Genomic DNA, 25,980 nt, shown 5'->3' with positions numbered 1-25,980 from the left:
GTGTCAGGTTCAGTCCCATTAAGCGGCATCTTGGGCAAATGTCTTCTACTATTGCTCTGATTTGACCAATGCTTTCTGAATGGATTTGGTAGATGGAAACTTGTGTGGAAACCCCGTGTGTGTGTGTGTGTGTGTGTGTGTACTTCTTTTATTCTTTTACTTGTTTCAGCCCTTTGACTGTGGCCATACTGGAACACCACATTGATGGGTTTCAGTCGAACAATCAACCCCAGGACTTATTTCTTAAGCCTACTACTTATTCTATCAGTCTCTTTTGCTGAACTGCTAAGTTACAGGGACATAAACACACCTGCACCAGTTGTCAAATGGTGATGGGGTGACAAACAAATACACAAACATATGTACATATATATATATATCCCCGAAAGGATGAGAGGCAAAGTCAACCTCGGTGGAATTTGAACTTAGAACGTAACAGCAAACGAAATACCACTAAGCATTTTGCCTGGCGTGCTAATGTTTCTGCCAGTTCACCGCCTTGGATTTGACCCAAGTTGGCAAGCTGGGAGCTGCACCAGACTCTAGTTATGATTTGGCATGGTTTCCATGGCTGGATGGCCTTCTTAACACCAACCACTTTACAGAGTGTACTGGATGCTTTTACATGGCACTGCACAGGTGCTTCTATGTGATGGTACATGGATGCTGTGTCGCCACACGAACGCTATATCACCGCACAGGCACTGTGTCACCCCACAGGCACTTTCATGTGTCACTATATGGGCACTTTTACATGGCACTACCATGAGTGCTTTACCCCACCGGAAGGATCGGTCTTAACATTTCTGCTGTGGGGTATGGGTTGTCTTGAGCATGGCCTGGCACCAGGTATCTTGATCTTACAGTCTTGAACCCAATACCTGAACCACTAAGCTATGCACGTCCACAAACAAATGTTGATGGGTGCTCATTGTATACATCTCAGGTGTACTTACCTCTACAAGTTCATTCACAGAGTAATTCCAATGCTTTCCACTTTGTTCAGCATTTGGGAAAATAGAAGAATATATCGTTGCCAAGTTGGAAACAGCCCTGTCATCATAATTCAGCTGAAAATATAACAAGAAAGCATTGCAAACATCATATGTTGATTGTACAGAAAGTTTAAAAGGGCATCCTAAAGTTGCCTTACAATACAACAGTGATATACCTAGAGCATATGCCGCCTGGGGGTGACCCTTCAGTTTGCCACCCCCAGGACCTCATAAAAAATACATATTGCACAGTGACTATATCAATTGTTGCATTTAATGGTAAGTTGTGTCCATGTCCTGACATTAAAACCACTATTATTTGATTTCAATACAGCCTATACAGGCTCATAGCCAACAGCAGACCCCCCAATAAAAGTACCACCGGGAGCAGACTGCCCCCTCCATCTCCAAGAGGGGGGGGGACCAGGACGACGACGACGACAATGACAACAGCGGTGATAGTGGTGGTGGTGATGATGACAATGATGATGATGCTAATGACTACAGCAATGATAATGAAAGGAATACAGTGATGTTGGTACCATCAAAAGGGCTGAGAGATAGTAAATCAAAGGAGCAGTGTACATGCCAAATACACATAAGATAGGGTTCTACATATGATCTAATCTAATGAGCTGAAAAAAAATTCAAATTAGCTAAGATTATCTATGCAACTAATGAACAATAACTCCCCCACAGTGTGTTAAATATCTAAAATCTAAAAACAAACAACGTGGGCAGTTCAGAAAATTCTGACAATACAATGGGAAAGGATCTTGTAACATTAAATGGTCCTTACATGGGGGTTTTGGAGTTTGAACGTGTGTTCGGTTTTCACCTTGAAGTCATCAGGGTAACTTTCCTGCACCCTAGAACATACTGACCTACATATGTCCAGAACAAACTCTTCTGCCATACGGCTTTTCACTTTGGCATTTAAATATTCCTAAAAAAGAACAATATGAAGAGTAGGTGAAACAGAGAAGACATTTCTTCACACAAAAAAAAAAAAGGAGAAAACAATTTCTTGATTAGCCTCTTAATTTTTCATTTTTCCTTTCATTTGGATATTTATGAAAGCATGATGGAACATACGAGAGGGTGGTGAAAAGTTCCTGGCTTTGGGTAAAAGAAAATACAGGAGGATCAGTTAATTATGATTTTTATTCAACATAGGTGCAGGAGTGGGTGTGTGGTAAGTAGCTTGCTTACCAACCACATGGTTCCGGGTTCAGTCCCACTGCATGGCACCTTGGGCAAGTGTCTTCTGCTATAGCCTCGGGCTGACCAAAGCCTTGTGAGTGGATTTGGTAGACGGAAACTGAAAGAAGCCTGTCGTATATATGTGTATATATATGTATGTATGTATGTGTGTGTATATGTTTGTGTGTCTGTGTTTGTCCCATCCAACATCGCTTGACAACTGATGCTAGTGTGTTTATGCCCCTGTCACTTAGCGGTTCGGCAAAAGAGACCGATAGAATAAGTACTGGGCTTACAAAGAATAAGTCCTGGGGTCAATTTGCTCGACTAAAGGCGGTGCTCCAGCATGACCGCAGTCAAATGACTGAAACAAGTAAAAGTAAAGTAAAGTAAAGTCCTTCAGTTTTACTATGCCCAGAAAATGAAATCAGGAGGTTAGGCCTCCAACTAAGCCATTTTCAATACCCTTAAGGCAAGGAACTTTGCAGCACCCCCTCGTGGGGTTAACTCTTTTACTCTTTTACTTGTTTCAGTCATGTGACTGTGGCCATGCTGGAGCACCGCCTTTAGTCAAGCAAATCGACCCCAGGACTTATTTTTTGTAAGCCTGGTACTTATTCCATCGGTCTCTTTTGCCGAACCGCTAAGTTACAGGGATGTAAACACACCAGCATCGGTTGTCAAGCGATGTTGGGGGGACAAACACAGACATACAAATACACACACACACATATATATATATATATATACGACGGGCTTCTTTCAGTTTCCGTCTACCAAATCCATTCACAAGGCTTTGGTCAGCCTGAGGCTATTAGTAGAAGGCATTTGCCCAAGGTGCCACGCAGTGGGACTGAACCCAGAACCATGTGGTTGGTAAGCAAGCTACTTACCACACAGCCACTCCTGTGCCTATACAAATTGTTTTCACAAATGTTTAACTATTTTGATACCAACCTGCATGAGACTGCCACTGGTTCTAATATACAAAGTTCATGTCTTAAACTGAATTAAACTACAAACATTTTTGCATTTCTTTTGCAAGATCTTTGATGTGAATTCATGTGTTGAAATAGATATTGTTATATTTGGAGACGGTCACTTTATGTTTATTGGCAAAGTGACCCTCCCCAAATATAACAATGAATTAGAAAACCTTCCATCAAAATTTCATGCTAATTTATGTTCCAAACATCAGCTTGATGATTCTTTTCGATTTTTGTTCAAAGCCAGCAATCTTCACAGGAGTGGAAAGTTGATAACATCAACCTCAGTGGTCAACCGGTACTTCATCTTATAAACCCGCAAAAGGATGAAAGGCAAAGTCAACCTCAGTAGCATTTGAACTCAAAACATAAACAACACCAGCTTAATAATGTTTCCAAATTTTGATGCAAGGCCTGCAATTTCAATGGAAGAGGTTAAGCTGATTACATCAACCTCAGTGATCAACTGGTACTTGTTTTAGTGTCCCCAAAAGGATGGAAGGCAAAGGTGAACTCAGCAGAATTTGAACTCAGAATGTAAAGACAGATGAAATGCTCTTTCAGCTCACCGCCTTCCACACCAGCTTAATAATGACAAAGTTATATTACAAAATTCTTCATTATTTTTCAAAATTAATTGAAACGAAAATAGTGTATTTCTGTAGAAATGTGGTAATAAAGGATTAAGATGCATTTTTTAAAACTAAATTTTATGCCTGATGTTACCCAGGAAATTTAATAAGGAACTTATCTAATTTCCTGCTAATAAACTAAATTCATCATTATCATCATCATCATTTAATGGCTATTGTCCATGTTGGCATAGGTTGGACAGTTTGACCAGAGCTGGCAAGCTGGGGAGCTGCACCAGACTCCAGTCTGATATGGCATAACTTCTACAGCTGGATGCCCTTCCTAATGCTAGCCACTTTACAGAGTGTGCTGGGTGCTTTTACATGACACTGCACAGGCACTTTTACATGACACTGCTACAAGTGCTTTTCAACACCAAAGGAACCAGTCTTAACACTTCTGCTGTGGAGTACAGGAAATATGTGTCTTTGTAAAAAAAACTTTAATGAAAAGCAAGTTACAAAGTTTGAAATAGTTAACCATAGAAATATTCTTTTCTACTCTAGGCACAAGGCCCGAAATTTGGGGGGAGGGGACCAGTCGATTAAATTGACCCCAGTATGCAACTAGTGTGGAGGCGCAATGGTCCAGTGGTTCGAGCAGCAGACTCGCAGTCGGAGAATCGAGGTTTCGATTCCCAGACCGAGCGTTGTGCGTGTTTATTAAGAGAAAAGACCTAAAGCTCCACGAGGCTCTGGCAGGGGGTGGTGGCGACCCCTGTTGTACTCTTTCGCCCCAACTTTCTCTCACTCTCTCTTCCTGTTGCTTGAGTAATGCTGCGATGGACTGCTGTCCCGTCCAGCTGGGGGGAACACACACACCACAGAAACCAGGAAACCAGGCCCATGAACCTGGCTAGGCTTGAAAAGGGCACGTAAATAATAAATAAAATTCAACTAGTACTTAATTTATTGACTCTGAAAGGATGAAAGGTAAAGTCGAAATTTGCAGAATTTGAACTCAGAACATAAAGATAGATGAAATACCTATTTCTTTACTACCCACAAGAGGCTAGACACAGAGAGGATAAACAAGGACAGACAAATGGATTAAGTCGATTAGATTGACCCCAGTGCATAACTGCTACTTAATTTATCGACCCCGAAAGGATGAAAGGCAAAGTCGACCTTGACGGAATTTGAACTCAGAACATAACGGCAGACGAAATACCTATTTCTTTACTACCCACAAGGGGCTACACATAGAGGGGACAAACAAGGACAGACAAACGGATTAAGTCGATTAGATCGACCCCAGTGCATAACTGCTACTTAATTTATCGACCCCGAAAGGATGAAAGGCAAAGTCAACCTCGGCGGAATTTGAACTCAGAACGTAACGGCAGGCGAATCACCGCTAAGCATTTCACCCGGCATGCTAACATTTCTGCCAGTTCGCCACCTTTAACCATAGAAATATTAATAAGTTACATTGGCTTCTAAGGTTTTCTTTCCATAATTTTACATCCGTTATTGTCATTGTAACTTGCATGGGTTGTATAGATGGTTGTTTATTGTTGGAGCTGTTGTTTCGACAGCCAGACACACATCCAATTGCTAATCAGTCAACTGTGAAATGAAATAGGAGTAAAAGTAAAACAGACATGTTGTGTCATGGCTGATAAGTGCAATGCAACAGCTGTAGCAAGATTTGAACACAATACTTTTCGATACTTTTCTTACTAATAGCCACTCAAGCATGAAATTAAAGGAAAATCTATAGTTAATCACTAATACAAAATAAAAAAAAAATCGAGTTATGTATACAACACAAACGTTTTAGTAAGGTTTGAACTCATGGGATTGTAGTCTTCTAAGTGTTATAACTACATGGTGTCAACATGTTTATTTTTTGTTTTTTGTAGCAGATCAATAAAATTTTATTTCAATAATACAAGATCACTACATGCCTGATTGAATTACTAGATTTATAAATTGTTAACCCATAAGTGATATTTCTTCCGGCTACTTACATTCTGAGCTCAGATCCCACTACAAGGGGGTGCTGAAAAGTTCTTGGCTTTAAGGGTATTGCAAAATGTCTGGTTGGGGGCCTAACCTTCTGAGTTCTTTTACAGGGCTTAGAAAAACTGAAGGATCAATGCAATAAGTGTGTGAATCCGAGTGGAGAATATGTTGAATAAAATCATAATTAATTGATCCTTCTGTACTTTCTTTTACCCAAAGCCAGGAACTTTTCAGTACCTCCAGTACCCCATCATAAGGCGACGATTGCCTTTCCTCCTCCTTACAAGGTCATCATCATCGTTTAACATCCGCTTTCCATGCTAGCATGGGTTGGACGATTTGACTGTGGGCTGACGAACCAGATGGCTGCACCAGGCTCCAGTCTTGATCTGGCAGAGTTTCTACAGCTGGATGCCCTTCCTAACGCCAACCACTCCAAGAGTGTAGTGGGTGCTTTTTACGTGCCACCGGCACAGGGGCCAGTCGGGCAGTACTGGCAACGACCTCACTCGAATTTTTCTTTTTTTTAAGAAAATATTAGTCAAGTACTGGGGTCAACATAATCAACTAACTCCTTTACCCTGAAAATTGCTGCTCTTGTGCCAAAGTTAGATAGAATTATTATCAAGATGGCAAGGCAGCAGAATCATTAGTGCATCAGAAAAAATGCTACCTGGCATTTCTTCTGGTTCTTTGTGTTTTGGTTTCAAATTCTGAGGTTGACTCTGCTTTTCATCTTTTTTTGGGGTCAATGAGTACTGGGGGGGTCTATGTAATTTCAGGCTTTGTTTTTTATGATTATTATTGTGGGTTTTATTTCTTTCAATTTTGTTTCCATTTCTTGCCTAGTGTCTTCCAGACACCTAGGGCAAAGAAAATCATTGTATATATTGATAGGCCATTAAAATAAACACACTACATTGTTCATTTACAAACAGAAAATATTTGAAAATAAAAGAAGAAAAAGAAAGGAAAAAGGTAAAGAAAAATATTTACTTGGGTTGTAATCATTCTCACAGCAACAATGCTTTTCTCAATACATGTGATGTACCAGTTAAAACAATCTTTTCCACTTTTTACTCTTTTACTTGTTTCAGTCATGTGACTGTGGCCATGCTGGAGCACCGCCTTTAGTCGAGCAAATCGACTCTGGGACTTATTCTTTGTAAGCCTGGTACTTATTCCATCGGTCTCTTTTGCCGAACCACTAAGTTACAGGGATGTAAACACACCAGCATCGGTTGTCAAGCGATGTTGGGGGGACAAACACAGACATACAAATACACACACACACATATATATATACATATATATACGACGGGCTTCTTTCAGTTTCCGTCTACCAAATCCATTCACAAGGCTTTGGTCAGCCTGAGGCTATTAGTAGAAGGCATTTGCCCAAGGTGCAAATGCCTTCTACTAATTCTATCGGGCACTTTTGCTGAACCGCTAAGTTACGGGGACATGAAAAAACACCAGCATCGGTTGTCAAGCAATGCTTGTATAGGCTATAGTAGAAGCCTATAGTAGAAGCCTACAATAGGCTATAGTAGAAGACACTTGCCCAAGATATCATGCAGTGGGACTGAACCCGGAACCATGTGGTTGGTAAGCAAGCTACTTACCACACAGCCACTCCTGCACCTATAAGCATCCAATGTAAAAACGTTCTAGAGATATAGGGAAGGAGAAAATAACTGTTGAATACACACACACAGTAAGACAGAGATCATTCTCAACTAATTTTCAGTCTCTTTTTTTGATCTGTTCCATAAATGCGTTTTTCCTCCACAAGGATGGATGTCAAAATCCTATATGTGGCAGATAAACAGGTTATGGGCCAATATTTTTCTTTGAACTTTGGTTTCGTTATTCTTTGGGAGTAGATAATACCACTTGCTAACCAATCAGCTGCGCTCATGGAATCTCTCATAATTTCTTTGAATAGCTGAACTAACGTTCCACACGCACATGAACATTTTTGGAGTGATGCAAGCCAGAAATTTGGTACCCTATTTTTACCAGGAGATTTCCACTTATGAGCCTTCATGAGTGTCATTCTTAGGTCTGCTACTGTGATGTCATCCCATGCTTGTTCTGGAAAATTTTGGTAGGATCTTTCTATGCATCTAATCCAATCTGCATATTCATTATGTCATCATCATCGTTTAACGTCCGTTTTCCATGCTAGCATGGGTTGGATGATTTGACCAGGATCTAGGAAGCCAGGAGGCTGCATCAGGCTCCAGTCTGATCTACAGTTGGATGCCTTATTATTTTCACATTGGATGTGAACAGCTTATTTTGCTTGTAAAATTTGTTTCTTTTCTCAAATCTTTGTATCCTTTGAGCTTTCGTTTCAGTGTTTCCTTTGTTGATATCAGTTCTTCTCTGGGTGAAAATCCATTTTTTTCTCTTCATCTTTCTTCCTTTTCTGGATTTTACATCGTTTCCAAAGATTAGTTCATTTAATATTGATATTTCACCTCTCATTAATTCAATCTCTTTTTCAGTTTTACTTTTCCAGTTTGGATTTCTTCCCAAGTTCTTTTTTCTTTTTTCTTTTTTTTTCGGAAACATGCAGCCTGGTTTCAATTGCTTTAGCAGATGCATAAATAATTTCATTTAACTCAGTGAAATCAATTTAAATCCCCATATGATTTCTTTTGTTACATTGTTCTCTTTCTCTTTCTCTTTTACTTGTTTCAGTCATTTGACTGCGGCCATGCTGGAGCACTGCCTTTAGTCGAGCAAATTGACCCCAGGACTTGTAAGCCCAGTACTTATTCTATCGGTCTCTTTTGCCGAACCGCTAAGTGACGGGGACGTAAAACACACCAGCATCAGTTGTCAAGCAATGCTAGGGGGACAAACACAGACGCACAAACATACACACACACACACACACACACACAACACACACACACACACACACACCACACACACACACACATATATATACATATATACGACAGGCTTCTTTTAGTTTCCGTCTACCAAATCCACTCACAAGGCATTGGTCGGCCCGGGGCTATAGCCGAAGACACTTGCCCAAGATGCCACGCAGTGGGACTGAACCTGGAACCATGTGGTTGGTAAGCAAGCTACTTACCACACAGCCACTCCTAATTTCATTTAACTCAGTGAAATCAAGTTTAAATCCCCATATGATTTCGTTTGTTACACTGTTGCTAATTTCAATTTGTTTTTTTTTATTCTGGTTTGCATTTGTGAGTTCATGAAATGGTTCTCTATCATTCATACTTGCATGTCTTACAACCTCAAACTTATTCAGAATTTTCTCCTTCATTCCCATCATAGACTCACTGTGTTCTTCAGCAAATGTGTGGTTTTCAAAAATCTCCTTACCACTTTTCTGGCTATCTTTATTAGGTTCATTAGAATTTATTATTTCTTCAGGCCTTTTCATAATTTGGTCAGATGGTAGTCATTCAATTAAGATTAATGGCAAGCTCCTCTCTTCACCTGATTCTTCATTTCCTGCCTGTCATTTTCCACTACAAACTTAATTATGATTATTTCACTATCTGTGAGTCTGTTATTTCTAAAGAATCCCTCATAACATTTGCTAATTTGTTTTTATCCAAATAGGGTCTGCTGTCTTGATTTCATGTTCTCCATATTTTGTAAGAGTTTGCAGTGTTTCTTTCTTGAGATGGCCTACCTAATACATAGTAACAAGTGTATATAACTTGTTTATACTCTTTGTGGTGGCTGTGGTGGTGAACTTGTAGGGCTCAAGTTGGGGTAGTTCCAGGTTCATATTTGGAGAAGAGTTTGTGCTACTGGATGGCTTTTCAACCCCAGGCTGGCTCTTCCCTGAGGGACAAGCTTCTGGATTAAACATGAAACAAGTGATTTGGTGTACTACTTAAATTTTTCTTCTTGTTCTATAAGACATTTTTATTCTATATTAATATTATTATTATTGAGTCCTGTGTGGCTACTGTAGAAATGGTTATTATCATCTCTATCATTATTATCACCTTTACCATTATTGCAATTAAAATTACGCCTACCATTATTATTTTTATTATCATTGATTACTACTACTACTACTACTACTACTACTACTATTGAAGGCAGCAAGCTGGCAAAGTTGTTAGCACCCTGGACGGAATGCTTAGCAGTATTTCGCCCGTTGCTACTTTTTGAGTTCAAATTCCGCTGAGGTCGACTTTGCCTTTCATCCTTTTGGGATCAATAAATTAGGTACCAGTCAAGCATTGGGGTCGATGTGATCGATTGTCCCCCTCTCCACAAAAATCCAAATCTTCTGCCTATAGTAGAAAGGATTATTATTATTGTTGTTGTTGTTGTTGTCATTATTATTATTAGTAGTAGTAGTAGTAGTAGTAATAGTAGTCACCTCACGGATGAACGCACAACCTAGGGTTGTTTTTACGGAAGACCACCAGTTGCCCATGCATACCAGCCTCCCCTCTACACACCACTGATGTTATCCAAGAGAAAGGCAAAGGCCAATACAGCTTGGCACCAGTGACGTCGCAACTCATTTCTACAGCTGAGTGAACTGGAGCAACATGAAATGAAGTGTCTTGCTCAAGAACACAACACACAGCCCGGTCCAGGAATCGAACTCACAATCTCACAATCGTAAGCTCAACACTCTAACTACTGAGCAATGTGCCTTCATGGTGAAGGTCTAATGTACAACACATACATTTGATCACTATAAAAATCCTTTGTGAAGGATGTTCAACAAAAAGCTGAACACTCATACACCATCTTTAATGGGAGAGTTCCATCATCATCATCATCATCATCATCATTATTATTGGCAGCAAGCTGGTAGAATTGTTAGCTTAGTGGTATTTCATCCATCACTACATCCTGAGTTCAAATTCTGCCAAGGTCAATCAACTTTGCCTTTCATCTTTTGGGGTTGATAAAATAAGTACCAGTTGTACACTGGTGTCAATACATTCAACTCGTCCCCCCATCTCCTCCAAGCTGCCCTTGTGCAATATTATTATTTTTATTATTATTAAGGCAGCAAGCTCACAGAATCATTAGCACACCAGGCAAAATGCTTAGCGGCATTTCGACCGACTTTATGTTTTGAGTTCAAATTCTGCTGGGGTTGACTTTGCCTTTCATCCTTTCGGAGTTGATTAAGTACCAGTTATGCACTGGGGTTGATGTAATTGACTTACCCACTTCCCCTAAATTTCAGGCTTTGTGCTTGTAGTACAAAGGTTCATCATCATCATCATCATCATCAATATTATTATTATTAATATTATTATTATTATTATTATTATTATTAAGGCGATGAGCTCACAGAGGGAAAATGCTTAGCGGCATTTCATCCATCTTTATGTTCTGAGTTCAAATTCCATCGGGGTCGACTTAGCCTTTCATCTTTTCGGGTTTGATAAAATAAGTACTAGTTGAACACCGGGGTTGATGTAATCGATTCATCCCCTTCCCCAAAACTGCTGCCCTTGTGGCAAAATTTGAAGCCATTATTATTACCATTATCATTATCATTATCATTATCATTATTATTATTATTATTATTATTATTATTGAAGGAAGCAAGCTGGCAGAATTATTAGCATGCTAGACGAAATGCTTAGCAGTATTTTGCCTGTCACAACATTCTGAGTTCAAATTCCATTCAGGTTGACTTTGCCTTTCATCCTTTCGGGGTTGATAAAATAAGTACCAGTTGAACACTGGGGTTCATGTAATCAACTCATCCCCTCCCCCAAAACTGTTGCCCTTGTGGTAAAATTTGAAATCATTATTATTATTATTATTATTATTATTATTATTATTGAGTGAGAGAGCAGTGCATGCCATCAAAGTGACACTGGAGTAAAATATACAAAGCCCAATATACCCATCATGACTACCCGTCTGATAAGGGTACACCAGGCACATGCATGATGCTCCCCAACTACTTCTGCTCGTGATCAGAGATGCACATATCATCAGCCACTAAGGGACATGCTCAACTGGTTAAGGTCAAACAACTGACAAGAAAATCTGTGGTATTGAGCAGAATATTTACTGTAGCTCATCTTTTATACCAAGACAAAACAATGTACATGATAACACTTCCAATCAGTTAAGATCAGAAGCCACGAGAGCCACTGCCTGGTACTGCATCAGGGTATTTATTATTATTATTATTATTATTATTACTATTGAGTGAAAGAGCAGTTCATGCCATCAAAGTGACACTGGGGTAAAATATACGAAGCCCAATATACCCATCATGACTACCCGTCTGATAAGGGTACACCAGGCACATGCATCACAACCATATGTGCGCGACATGGTAATCTCATATCGAGCTAAACAGCGCATGACCTTACAGGTGGGGCCCAGTTAGAATTTTCTTCAGGTTGAGTAGCCCATCTCGCTCAAAAGGTCCCTGAATAAGGTTTGTTTAAGGATGTTGAACGAAACACCCATGTTTCCAGAGGCGAATCATTCAAACCCCAAAGAACCCTTCTCAACACATGGCTATGATGCTCCCCCACTACTTCTGCTCGTGATCAGAGATGCACATATCATCAGCCACTAAGGGACATGCTCAACTGGTTAAGGTCAAACAACTGACAAGCAAATCTGTGGTATTGAGCAGAATATTTACTGTAGCCCATCTTTTATACCAAGACAAAACAATGTACATGATAACACTTCCAATCAGTTAAGATCAGAAGCCACGAGAGCCACTGCCTGGTACTGCATCAGGGCATTTATTATTATCATTATTATTATCATTATTATTATTATGAAATATAAGATAACAAAACAAGTTGTAATGATTCTTACCGATAGGTTACTCCGGGAAACAGAATATACGTCCAGTGGTTTAATGATCCCTTGTAGTGATATAACAACACGAGGTAACTGTGGAAAGGTGACAAACTGCAACACTTCATAGAAAATCCCAATTTGGGGAGATTTAAAAGTAAACGGGAATTCTATTGTCTGATTTGGTAAAATGACACCTGAAAAGGAGCAATCACAGAGTTACAGTAGGATTTGGTTAAGTAGTGACATATCTCTTGTCTGAAGACATAAATAAAAACAGAATGGATTACTTGAGCTTGAATTAGAACTCACTGCGGATCTTTTCGGTTTGAACGGCAGTTTTTTCTAGCGGTGTCATATGAAATTGTCACCCATAATTATGACCCTAGTATCAATCTATTGCATTTCAATCTATTTTAGGGTTAGGGTTAGGAGTGGGGGGAAGGGCATCTTTTTTTCTTCACAAATGTAAATAAACCCAATCTGTTTCTTAAAAGAGGGACATATTCATACGGCAAAGAATATTTTCACCTTCAATAGACGTCATTGATTGGTTGAAATTGTAGAAATTGAAGAAAAAAAACAAATATCTTACAAACTATAGAATTTTCTCAATAAAGCCAAGAGAAAAAGATGTTTTATAAACACATTCTACCAGTATACAAAGTTTAAAAGTATTTAGTTATGTGGAAATTATTTTAAAAAACTGCCGTTCAAACCGAAAAGATCCCTCACTGCAATGGACTTTGTATTTAAGTCTCATTGATTTCCTTTGTCATTAATGACAGTTTCAAGTGAAAACTGAAACTATTCCATAGGAGCTTATCTTTTTTGTTCTAGAGTGCTCAGCAAAGGAATATTATATTACTACCTGTGACAGAGAAATGTGGCCTAGTGGTTAGGGTGTTCCAATTCCCAGACCAGCTGTGTGTCGTGTTCTTGATCAAAACACTTCCATTTCATATTGCTCCAGTCCACTCAGCTGCAAACAGATAACCTTGTGCTGGATTAACATGCAAGGGAGAGATGGTGACTCAGGAAAATCACCTGAATGGAAGTCCCATGAGCAACGTTTTGTATTCAACAACTGAAAGGATGAATAGTGTACAACCTATACTGTGAATCCCAACTGATTGGGATTGGTTGTTCGACCATGTCAAAAGTTGATGATGACCTGTGATGAGAGACAAGTCCAAGAAATTTGAACAAGCAAAGCATTCATCATCATCATCATTTAACGTCTACTTTCCATGCTAGCATGGGTTAGATGGTTTGACTGAAACTGGTAAGGCGGAAGGCTGTGTCAGGTTCCAGTCTGATTTGGCATGGTCTCTACGGCTGGGTGCCCTTCCTAATGCCAACCACTCTGAGAGTGTAACGGGTGCATTTTACATGCCATTTACATAACACTGGCAATAGCCACAACTACAATTCACTCAGTATATCTTATACTCTCAATAGAGCTCTTGCTGAAGCAAAAGTACTATTTTCCTGAGGTGGATACAAGCACAGTTGATTAAGTTCAGTCAACCCCACCAGTTTCTTCTTGGTGTTTGAAAGCTGAATCTGATTCTAACAGGATAAAAATGTTCCATCTCAAGTCCTGGGACTCATAGGGCTGGTTACCCAGTTTCCCTGGCATGTAAAATTACCATGATCACAACATTCTTCTTGAATGTCCATCGTAGGGTAACTCCTTTACAGCTGAATGGACAGGAGCAACACTAAATGAAGTGTTTTGCTCAAGAACACAACACACCAACTGGTCTACAAATTGAAACCATGATCTTGTGCTCATGAATGCAACATGCTGACCACAAGGTCACATAATTTTGCCCTAACAGGATCTGAACTCACAAATACAAGTGACTGAATTACATACTAACAAGAGCACTCAGAGAGCGCAAACTTCCACCAAGGCAACACCAACGTCTCAATGATTAGCCAGAGATGATTTTTTAAATGAGAATACCTAAAATAAACTCAACTGCTCTCAGAATCGAGAATACTAGAAATAAACCTGACTGCTCTCAAAAATTAAGTAAAAAAAAATCAGGAAAAATAATCCAGAATCCTTGCCCGGTACCAGATCGATCCCAAAATCTAATCAGTTTGTGCCAGTCATGAGGCCAAACAACCCTGAAAGTTTCATCTGAATTCATCGGGCAGTTTTTGAGACATCTTGTCCATAGACAAACAATCAAACAAACAAACATGACTGGAAACAATACCTCTGCTTTCACCAAGACGGAAGTAATAAAAGGAACTCATCCAGCTTACTTCCATCTGTGACAGAAATTATTGCTCAGTTTAGAGTAGTCTGAGCAAGTGAGAGAGAGAGAGAGAGAGAGAGAGAGTGCCTCTATGTGGTTGTTTGATCTGATAGAAATAGAAACCAAATCTCCTTCAACTTACACCTTATCTTAAAAAACGACAAGGACCCAGTGGATAAGGCTGTCTCGGATTTTTTTCCTTTTAACACTTAGAAAGATAGTCCAGGTCTTTACAGGGCCTTTAAGGGCAGCGGTAGGAATGGTAAAAGGAGAGAGAAGAGAGGCGGAGGGAGAGAAGCAGAGGAGGAAAGGCAGAGGGAGAGAGGTGGAGGGAAAAGGTATCCTGATCTGAATACCTTCCTCCCTGGAAGAGACCTGGATGCTTGCAATGGAGTGGACTTTGCTAAAGACACCCAAGGACTGGGTAACAGTGCTAAACTGGGTATGAAGTCTGTCATACAAAAGTCATTCATTTCCAGTATTCTGCAAAAACATATCTGGGCAATGGGGAAGTATTATTACCTTGCTTAGAAACAAGATAATAATGAGGGGTTGGCGCTAGGAAGGGCATTCAGCCATAGAAAATCTGCCTCTATAAATTCCGTCCAACCCATACAAGCATGAAAAGTGGACATTAAAACAAACGACGATGACGACGACAATGGCGACAATGATGATGATGATGATGATGATGATGGCTATATTATTGAATGAGTCCTTCCGTTTTTGTTTTTTAAGACAGTACAAATATGATCTGTGGGAGATTTGGTTGCAATCTGTAGCAGGCTCAATGACCACAAGGAAGTCCACCCGTCTCCCTGTTGGCTTATAAACGTAGTCTTGTTAAATATACAACTTTTTCATACAAGTCTTGCTCTTGCACATATAAATTGATTTCTCGTATCAGACGTGATATCTGTCTCAGTTGCTAACCAAGGTTAATAAGAAAGACATAAAGACCAGCTTTCCTCTAAAATAACCTCAAGCAACGAAAACACAGATGAAAGCTGAAACTGGTTTACTAATATAAAGTATCAATAGCCTTACAGAGACTCATTTATCTCTCCTGTGTTTCTTGTCTGTTTGTGTGTGTATGTGTGTGTGTGTGTGTGTGTTTGTGTATGTGTGCATGCATGTGTGTGTGTGTGTCTGTGTCTGTGTGTGTGTGTGTAACACTACAATTAAGCAATGACATCATAATTGGTATGTAAATCATTTATCTTTTTGTCTTTTATCTTTTTCAGTCATTGGACCATGGCCATACTGGAGTAGCACCTTCGAAGTGCTTAATGAAACAAATCAACCCCAGAACTTATATTTCTTTTTTAAGCCCAGTACTTATACAGTCATTTTTTTGTTGACCCACTTAGTTATGGAGATGTAAACAAACCAACAAAGGTGGTGGTGGTGGTGGTGGTGGTGTGGTGGTGGTGGTGGGTAACAAACACAAATACTGACACCACCCCCCACACACACACACTCACATATTATTCAAAACAGTTTGATTCAGTTCCATGCTACTTCAAGTTTAGCAGGCCCCTAATGGGAGCCCAACTGCTTCATGCTTCTGGAATGAAGAAGTCACCAAAAAAAAAAAAAAGAAAATTGTAGTTGTCGTTAAATGTGGCTATGGTCTTTAGAAAATAGCTACATTGCTAGAAATAAGAGCTAAAATGCTCTAATGCTGTTGTCAAAGCACATAAATGTAAACATATACACTAATATATATTAGAGGAACTTGCTGAAACTGGTGTCAGTATAAGGAATTCTCAATTGGCACTTTTCAGACAATTATGGTCCCTGTTAGCATATATATTTACATTTATGTACGTTAACTACAGCATTAGAACATTTTAGCTCTTATTTCTAGCAATAGAGGTGTTTTCTAACACCATAGTCACATTTAGTCTCCTTTCTAGTGAACCATTACAAACTGCTGTTTATATTAATTTTGTGTGTGTGTGTGTGTGTGTGTGTGTGTGTGTGTGTGTGTGTGTATATATATATATATGCATGCGGAGGCGCAATGGCCCAATGGTTAGGGCAGCAGACTCGTGGTCACAGGATCACGGTTTCAATTCCCAGACCGGGCATTGTGAGTGTTTATTGAGTGAAAACACCTAAAATTCCATAAAGCTTCGGCAGGGGATGGTGGCAAACCCTGCTGTACTCTTTCACCACAACTTTCACTCTTTCTTCCTGTTTCTGTTGTACCTGTATTTCAAAGGGACAGCCTTGTCACACTCTGTATCATGCTGAATCTCCCCGAGAATTGCAGGTACATGTGTCTGTGGAGTGCTCAGCCACTTGCACTTTAATTTCATGAGCAGGCTGTTCTGTTGATTAGATCAACTGGAACTCTCATTGTCATAACCAACAGAGTGCCACGATATATATATATATATATATACACACACACATATATATATATATATATATATATATATATATATATATATATATATATATATATGTATGTATATATATTTGAAAGTCTATGAGAATTACTTAATACAGGTGTGTATGCTTGTGCGTGTGTATCATTGGTCTTAGCAGCAGTATGGCCTTCCCCTCATACTGCTGCTAAGAACAATGACACACACACATACCGGGGATATATAACACACACACACACACACACACACACACACACATGCATGCACGCATACACAAACACAAACACAGATGCAAACGCATGCACACATAAGGATACACATCATAGAAGAGCAGAATGAAGCAAGTGGAGCAAGAGTGCAGCACGTAAACAAAAAGTGCCACTGAAGAGGTCACAGATGTGTGACGAAAGATTTCTGGACAATGGATAAGCATTAAAATAAGAACAATAACCATCCTGAAATACAACAATATCTGTTTCAACATACAATTTCTCATATCGATGCATAGAACTGACACAACACTTAGACAGACCACAGAGGCAACACACATAGCTGTAGACAGACCTAGCCTCAATAGAAAACACAAATGGAACAGTAACACCCACCACCACACCACATGACTAAAGACAGATGGGAAGAGAAGAGAGAGAGCGAAAAATTTTTTTTCTGTAGTTTACAGCTCAGAGCTGCAGCCATGCTGATGCAACGCCGTTTTGCTGCACTGTTATTACCGAGAGCCTCCTCCAATATGTGGTACTTAGTGAAGAATGGAGTTTGATATAGCTACCCTCATTTGCACCTCTTGCTGTGAGGTAGGTTCATCTGGGACTCTCAACAGGAAGAGGTCTAGCTTTGATTTAAAAACGCCTACATCTACTTTGTGCAAGTTCCTCAGACTCTTTGGGAGAATATTAAAAAGCTGTGGGCCCTTGAAACCCAGGCTGTTGCAGTAACTGGTCCTGAAGTGCGATGGCGTTGCTGGGATCTTTGGCACTATGCAGTGTCATCCCGTTCTGGCATTGGTGCAGCTTTCAATGCCAAAATTTGGCACAATTCCTTCCAGGATCTTCCAGATGTATATTACTGCATACTTCTCCCACCTTCTCTCCAGGGTAAATAAAACACAGATACAGACAGAGTAATACACACACAATAGACATATATGCACATACCTGTGATACATATAAAAAATAGAGATAGATAAATATAAAAAATAAATAAATATATTTGTCACATACCTGTGGTAAATATAAGAAATAGAGATAGATGAAATAAATAAATAAATAAATTTATATAAAGGGTATGGATACAAACAACATATGAAGTGAACCCATACACACACACAAAGACAATAACTTTATGGACAGCCACAACAATATCAACACAATTAACAACAACAGCAGCAGCTGTGGTAACAATGACAGCAATAACAACATCAACTACCACGATGGCAACACCATGGGCGAACACACAAACACAGAGAGATACAGGAACTGTACCAAATTATCGGGTCCTAGGACAGCAGCAACACAATGGGGTGAAAGGTGGGAAAGGAAGGGAAGGGAAGGCTATACTGCTAAGAACAATGACACATACACACAAGCATACACACACACACATAGACACACGTGCACACATATGGGGACGCATGTACATATAAGGATACACATCATAGAAGAGCAGAATGGAGTAAGTGGAGCAAGAGTACACATGTAAACAAAAAGTGTCACTGAAGAGGTCACAGATGTGTGATGAAAGATATCCAACCAATGGACATGAGTTAAAATAAGAACAATAATAAACAAGTGAAGAACGAATTTATAGTGCGCTTGTTTATTTGGCAAAAAAAATGACCATCCCGAAATACAACAGATATATATATATATATATATATATATATATATATATATATTACATACATACACACACACACATATAGTGGGTTTCCTAACAGTTTCTGTCAGATAATTTCAATCCCAAGACACAAGATATTGGTTATCCCTTGACAATAGAAAATCTTGCCCATAATGCCAAACAGAGGGAATGAGCCAGAAGCCATGAGATTACAAAATGAACTTCTTAAACAAATAGCCCTGCCTTGTACTGAAGTTATTAAAAAAAAAAAAATTAAAAAAAAAATTAAAATGAGGGTAAAAAAACTGCTTAGCTAGCAACAATTCATTTGTCTCAATGTTACAAAAATCAAATATTTACCATCTGAATCATTGAAATAGAAATATTGGTGTTGTCTTTGGAAAGGGTTGAACGGGTTGTCTTTGAAAAGTTTCTGGAAATAAGAGAATTGTTTCAAGATCTCAGATGGATAATAAAAAGTTAAGAGATATCTGGAGTGAAAAAAAAATGAATTTTTACTGTATTAACCTTTATGGTTAGGGATCCTAAGAACATCAAAGATTATCCCCAGTTCGATACAATAAAAATGCAATATTTAAAGTGTACATGTCTAAATTAAAACAGCTTGCATAAGAATTTTATATAAGAACTGTCTGTTAATTCTGTTATGTTCCAATAATAAAAAAAAAATCTTATTTTATACTAAATCCTTTCAAATTCTTAATTATAAGGATAATCCCAAAAGTAAGGTCTCCAAAAATATTTAGAAATCACAGAAATGTTTATTGTCAATGATGTTTACATCATTTTAAAGTTTGAACATTTATCTATTTTTCTACATAACCACCATTTCAGTCGATGCACTTTTGTAGGCACCGGGTCAGTTTTTATAAAACCATGCCATACCAGCTCACCACCATGTCATTGAGGAAGTGTTAACCTCATCTTTCACCTTGTCATCATTGCTGAAGCATGTTCCAGCCAAATGTTCTTTCAACTTAGGGAACAGGTGGTAGTCACTGGGTGCCAAGTCCAGACTATAAGGTGGGTTGCCATTTATGGTCTTCTATGAGCATTTATGGGACCCATCTTGCACACATCTTCCGATATTGCAAATTTTCACTCAAAACCCTATGAATGGTGCTTTGGGAAACCTCAAGAACCAAAATGTGAAGATAATCCAGAGTGATCCCCTAATCTTCATGCAGGATTTGCTCAACCTTTGCAACTGTCTTGTCAGAAATTGATGGTCACTCCACTTCTTTCTTCAATGTGAATTTCAGTATGACCACCTGCAAACCCCCTACACCACTTGCAGACGTTTTTGACATCCATGTACACCTTACCGTACACTTTCGTTAATTGACAATGAATTTCAATCGGTTTAATGCCTTTTGCATTCAAAAACTGAATAACTGTGCAAACTTCACACTTGGTGGTAGCGTCAATCGAGAACTCCATCAGATACAATTGCCAAGCCAAGACTGAGCATGACAGTGAGGCACACACAGGGGCAGGTGCAGGTGCATGCACAACAAACACAACAGTGTTGCCAATAGCCACATGCACAGTTTCCCTGCATCCCCAGTGCTTTGGAGACCTTACTTTTGGGATTACCCATAGTCAATATAATTTACTTAGAAATATATTCACAAAAGAGTTAATGAAAAACTATTGTCAGGATTAATAATGGTTTCAAATTTTGGCACAAAGCTAGAAATTTTTAGTGGGAGGAATTGGTTGTTTGAATGTAAAGAGCATGAAGAAATGTCACTCAGCATTTTGTCTGACACACTAATGATTCAGCCATTTCACTACCTTCCAATATCTTAATAATAAAGGTGTTACTATTTTATAGTAAACTCATTCAAATTCTTGATTATTTCCAAAATGAATTGAAGCACATTGTCACTTTGGGGGTAGAGGGCTAGTTGATTTCATCTACTCCAGTACTCAACTGGTACTTATTTTACCAACACTCAAAAAAGATGAGGGGCAAAATTGTCCTCAGCAACATTTGAACACTGAACATAAAAATCTGGAAGACATGCCACTAAGCGTTTTGTCCAGTATGCTAATGATTCTGCCAGCTTGTCACCTTAAGGATGGCAAAAAAGATGGAGGGGGCGTGTGAATGATGCTGGATAAAACAATTGCTGATGAATTGAAGTTTATCTTTAATGAATGCTGCTAGATTTTGTGGGGGCAATCTTTTGGTGCAGGGACATACAAGGGTGGGATTGAAGAGGAAAGAAAATAAAACTGGGAAAAATTTTTTTAGAGTGTACAGCCTTTAGTTATATCACTATACATCATACTAGATTTAGTCTCTCATAAGATTTTCTAGGATATGGTGATGGGGGAGAGCCAGGACAACAAAGTGGGTAAGTTAACTAGGGTAGACGGACAATTCATTGGCAGAAATATATTCCCAAAAGGGTTAAGAAGAATTATTGACAAGATTATTAATGAAAGATAAACATTTCACTCACCAAAAACATTACATTCAATAATGCAACATGAATCTAAATTCTCACTTTGTCACTTCATTTTGATATAATCACTTGTTCTCTCTTGTATTCCCTGTATTATGTCATCCTCATGTCATCCCACTATCCTCCACTAGCCTCCTATCAAGTTGAGTATTCTTCCTGTCTCTTCTACATATAACTACAATGATTTAAAAACCTATAAACTGGCATTCATTAACTCTATCACTATTTACTGATATCAGAGATACTAGAAAAGCCACAGACACTACCATTTCTCATCACTGTGATGGTGGCAGCAGCAACAGTAGTGGCAGGGATGGTGGCAGTGGCAGTAGGATTGGGTGATTAGTTTGAACATCAAACAAGATGTCTTATAGTATCATTTCTGGGTCTGAGCATTCTGAGTTCAAATCTTGCTGAGGTCAACTTGGTCTTTCATCCTTTAGGAGTCAATGATAAAAAAAAAGTACCTCTCATGGATAGACTGAATCAAAGAAATGTGGTTTGCATTGGTTCTTCAAATTTCTGATACTATCTGTAGGCTGCAACTCCTAACAGAACAAGTAAGATTTGAACTCAAAATGTACTGAGCCTGAACACATTCTGTAAAAGCATCTTGTAAAGTTGTAAAGCTGTACAATGGTTTCAACTGGAATCCATAGAGCAACTGAGGGACCATATAAGATTTTTGGGGGTTCACACAACAGAATTCTAAATTGGGGATCCAGAATATTTTAAGGGTCCCCGAAAAGTTTTTGCTTTAGATGTATGTATAGGTATTTATTACAAGAAACAGCTGGGTTTCTTTCTCTAATATTTTACATAAGTCAATCTACATGAGTTAATGTGTGAAAAATAAAACAGGAATTTTGTAAGAAGTTTCTACAAAACTAGTTCTTAAACATTGAATGACTATGGGGGGTACACCAGAATAAAATAATAATCAAAGAGGTCCATAGATAAAAAAATGGGTCAGAATCCATAAGCAAATCTTCCAATCCATGAAAGGTACTTTTTCTTCATTAACTCTTAAAGGATGAAAGACCAAGTTGATCTCAGCAGAATTTTAACTCAGAATGCACAAACCCAGAAATGATACTATAAGACATCTTGCTTGGTGCACACATAAGTCCTCCAATCTTTCATCCTTGACTGGCAATATTTTTATCAATGCTGAGAGAATAAATGAAAATGTTCACCTCAGCAGGATTTGAACTCAGTGCAAAGCATTCTATCCTACATGCTAATTACTCAGTTAATTTGCCTCTATTCTCTAAGCTAACCAGTAAAACATTACAGTAAAGTTACACTTCATTACACTATAACAAGATTATTGTATAGCCACTGTACTGTTGTGAGTGGTGACTTGACTAAGTTGTTAGAGTTTCAGTTAGAATACACTATGTTAATCGTTCTAGCTCTCTGAACTTTGAGTTCAAATCTTAAGGTCAGCTTAGTTTCTCATCCTGAAGTTGATAAAAGAGTACCAGTCCAGGTTGTAGGACTGGACACTGATGCCAAGGTGTATCAGCCATGGACATTATCAGTGGCAAGGAGACAGGGAACTTGCATGATGAGCAACTTCAGTCTTCTTCAAAAAGGGAACCCTGCTTGTGGCTAGGCTTTGGAGAGGAACTTTCCAAATACAGAAATCCATAGTGAGCTACGTGTGAAGAAGGTTCATACAGCAGTACCGCTGAACTGAAATTCAATATAGTTACACTATGACACAATCCAGTGGAGGTGCAATGGCCCAGTGGTTAGGGCAGCGGACTCACGGTCGGAGGATCGCAGTTTCGATTCCCAGACCGGGCATTGTGTGTGTTTATTGAGCAAAAACACCTAAAAGCTCCACAAGGCTCCGGCAGGGGGTGGTGGCGACCCCTGTTGTACTCTTTTGCCACAACTTTCTCTCACTCTCTCTTCTTGTTTCTTGAGTAACACTGCAATGGACTGGCATCCCATCCAGCTGGGGGGAACACATACGCTACAGAAACCGGGAAACCGGGCCCATGAGCCTGAGTAGGCTTGAAAAGGGCAACGTTTAGCATATGACACAATCCAGTTTTATTAACTTTGATCAGATAAAAGACAAAGAAATTCCCCATAAAATTTGTCCCTAGACATGTAAACCAGTTGTTCTAGTAATATAAAACTTTCCCCTTTCTTTCCTCTCTTTTAACAGCTCAAAAGCCCTTCCACATAGCCATAATCTAAATGTAAGAGAAACCCAATATAAACGAAATATTACATACTTTCCACTTGTAAAATATAGCTGTGGTACCATTATTCTGAATAAACATACAAGATTTGTCTTTTTGATCAAGAAGTGCTTCAAAATAGAACATGAATTCCAAACTGTTTTCTGGTGGGTCATTAGGGTCCAAGAACCAGTTCACTTGTCGACCATTGAGTAGTAAAGCTGGACCAGTTATGAGATTTTCGTCATCTGCAACTTCAGAAGCCATTGTACTTTGCTTACTAAAAGGAATCAAGAGATGAAATAACAATGTGAATGTGGGAAGAACAAGAGCAAAGCTCAAGGTTTATCTTTTTATCCTTTTATTTATTTCAGTTGTTGAACTGCAACCATGCAGTGGCAACACCTCAAAGAGTTTTAGTTGAACAAATTGGCCACAGTAACTATTTTTAAGCCTGGTATTTCTTCTATCAATCTCATGTGCCAAACAACTAAATTATGGGGACATAAACAAACCAACACTGGTTGTCAAACAGAGGAGGACAAAACACAAATGCACACATATGCACACACACACACACACACACACACACACACATACATATGATGCACGTCCACATAGTTTTTGTCTATCAGATTCACTTACAAGGCATTGGTTGGTCCAGAGTTGTAGTAGAAGACACTTGCCCAAGGTTCCATGCAGTGGGACTGAACCTGAAACCATGTGGTTGCAATGCAAGCATCTTAACCACAGAGTCATGCTGGACATCTTAAAGTACCTTCTTCCAACTTTTCTGACAAAAGCAAAGCTACCAAGTTGGCTAGCCACATATGAAGCTTGAAACTAAACACAACACTACATACGACAGGAAATAGTTAAAAAATCTACACTATATGCTAATGGATCAAAAAAAAATGTAAGCTATCCATAGCTGAAAGAACTCAGATCATTTTCAGATCAAAATCTCTAACTCACTACTGAACTCTAGATCCAAAATTTTCAGCGGTTGTAAGCATATAGCTAAGTTCCTGTTGAAGAATTGGGAAATACCTCCCCCACTGAATTAAATAACTGTGCTATAGGTCCTAGCCACAATCTTTTCAGTCTTATAATTTAGGATCAAAGGGAAATAACTCTTATTCCCCTTTTGTTTCTTTCTGATTACTTTTTTGTTTTCCAGTTTTTCAACCTTATACTTCTTTCTTGCCTTTTCTTGCTTTTTCTCTCGTCCTATTTTTAGTTTGTAATGCCATGTGAGCAGTGTCTGATGATTGTGCTGAGGCATTAGATGTTTGTTTGACATGTTCTCAGGATATTGGCTGTTTGTTTGTCATGTTCTCAATGTTTGTCATGTTCTCAGCATATGAAACTAAAAGTAGCACATAAAAACATATATTGTGTTTATTAAATAATAAAATTCATTCATACACTTCACACTAGGTTACAGTATGATGCATTGCTGGTATATACGAAGGGTCAGTGCAAGGACAACACATTGACCACAATGTAGTCATAGATACAGACAAAAACAAGATGGCCATGACTTGAGCTGCTCTGATCATAGATCAACTAGATTTTGCAGTAGTTAGGCCAAAACAGCAACAAAGAAGAAACTGTTATATACCTCGCTACTGTAGCTTTTGGTAATCCTTCCGCAAAATCTTTTGAATCCGTCACTGTACTATGGACTGTTTCATTTTCAGATGGCCCACCAATTGGTTGTCCCTTCACTTGAAGATATTGGAAATCCTAGAAGAACACAGAATATAGTCCTTATTTCTTTAGGAAAGATGTTAGCAAACAGCAGTATTTTGTGAAAGTAGGTAGAAAAGGTTCAATATTAAGGAATACTAAGATAGCAAGCTGGCAAAATTGTTACCGCACTAGGCAAAAATGCTTAGCAGTATTACATTCTAAATTCAAGTTTTGTCTTTATGTTCTAAGTTAAAATTCCACCAAGGTTAACCCTTGCTTTCATCCTGAGGACAAGGGCCAATTTCAGTAATCTTTATACGCATCCACTACTGGTTGCATATCCTTGACTTTTTCTGCATCAGCCGAGATTACAACTATTATGTATTTCTGAGCCCACAGCAACAGCTGTTGGACCTGAAACACCATGCCCTCTCCACTTAGTTTTCTGTATTTTTTGTACTCTATGTAAATC

At 38.8% G+C, this 25,980-nt stretch overlaps 1 protein-coding gene across 3 annotated transcripts in view; it reads right to left on the bottom strand.

Moving 5' to 3' along the window:
• LOC115219665 (MYCBP-associated protein-like) overlaps positions 1-25,980 on the bottom strand; it is a 133,868-nt gene that overhangs the window by 57,231 nt on the left and 50,657 nt on the right. For all 3 annotated transcript variants that reach the window (XM_036509586.1, XM_036509588.1, XM_036509589.1), the window contains exons 10-15: positions 25,438-25,562; positions 23,868-24,093; positions 19,481-19,553; positions 12,616-12,794; positions 1,795-1,941; positions 957-1,070 (exon numbers count right to left, since the gene is read on the bottom strand). In XM_036509586.1, the coding sequence (XP_036365479.1) occupies positions 957-1,070; positions 1,795-1,941; positions 12,616-12,794; positions 19,481-19,553; positions 23,868-24,093; positions 25,438-25,562 (864 nt within the window). The remainder of the gene's footprint in view (positions 1-956; positions 1,071-1,794; positions 1,942-12,615; positions 12,795-19,480; positions 19,554-23,867; positions 24,094-25,437; positions 25,563-25,980) is intronic.

Source organism: Octopus sinensis, linkage group LG15 (genome assembly GCF_006345805.1).
Source record: "Octopus sinensis linkage group LG15, ASM634580v1, whole genome shotgun sequence".
Classification (NCBI taxonomy): Eukaryota; Metazoa; Mollusca; class Cephalopoda; order Octopoda; family Octopodidae; genus Octopus; species Octopus sinensis.
This window is presented reverse-complemented; position numbering and strand designations above follow the sequence as displayed.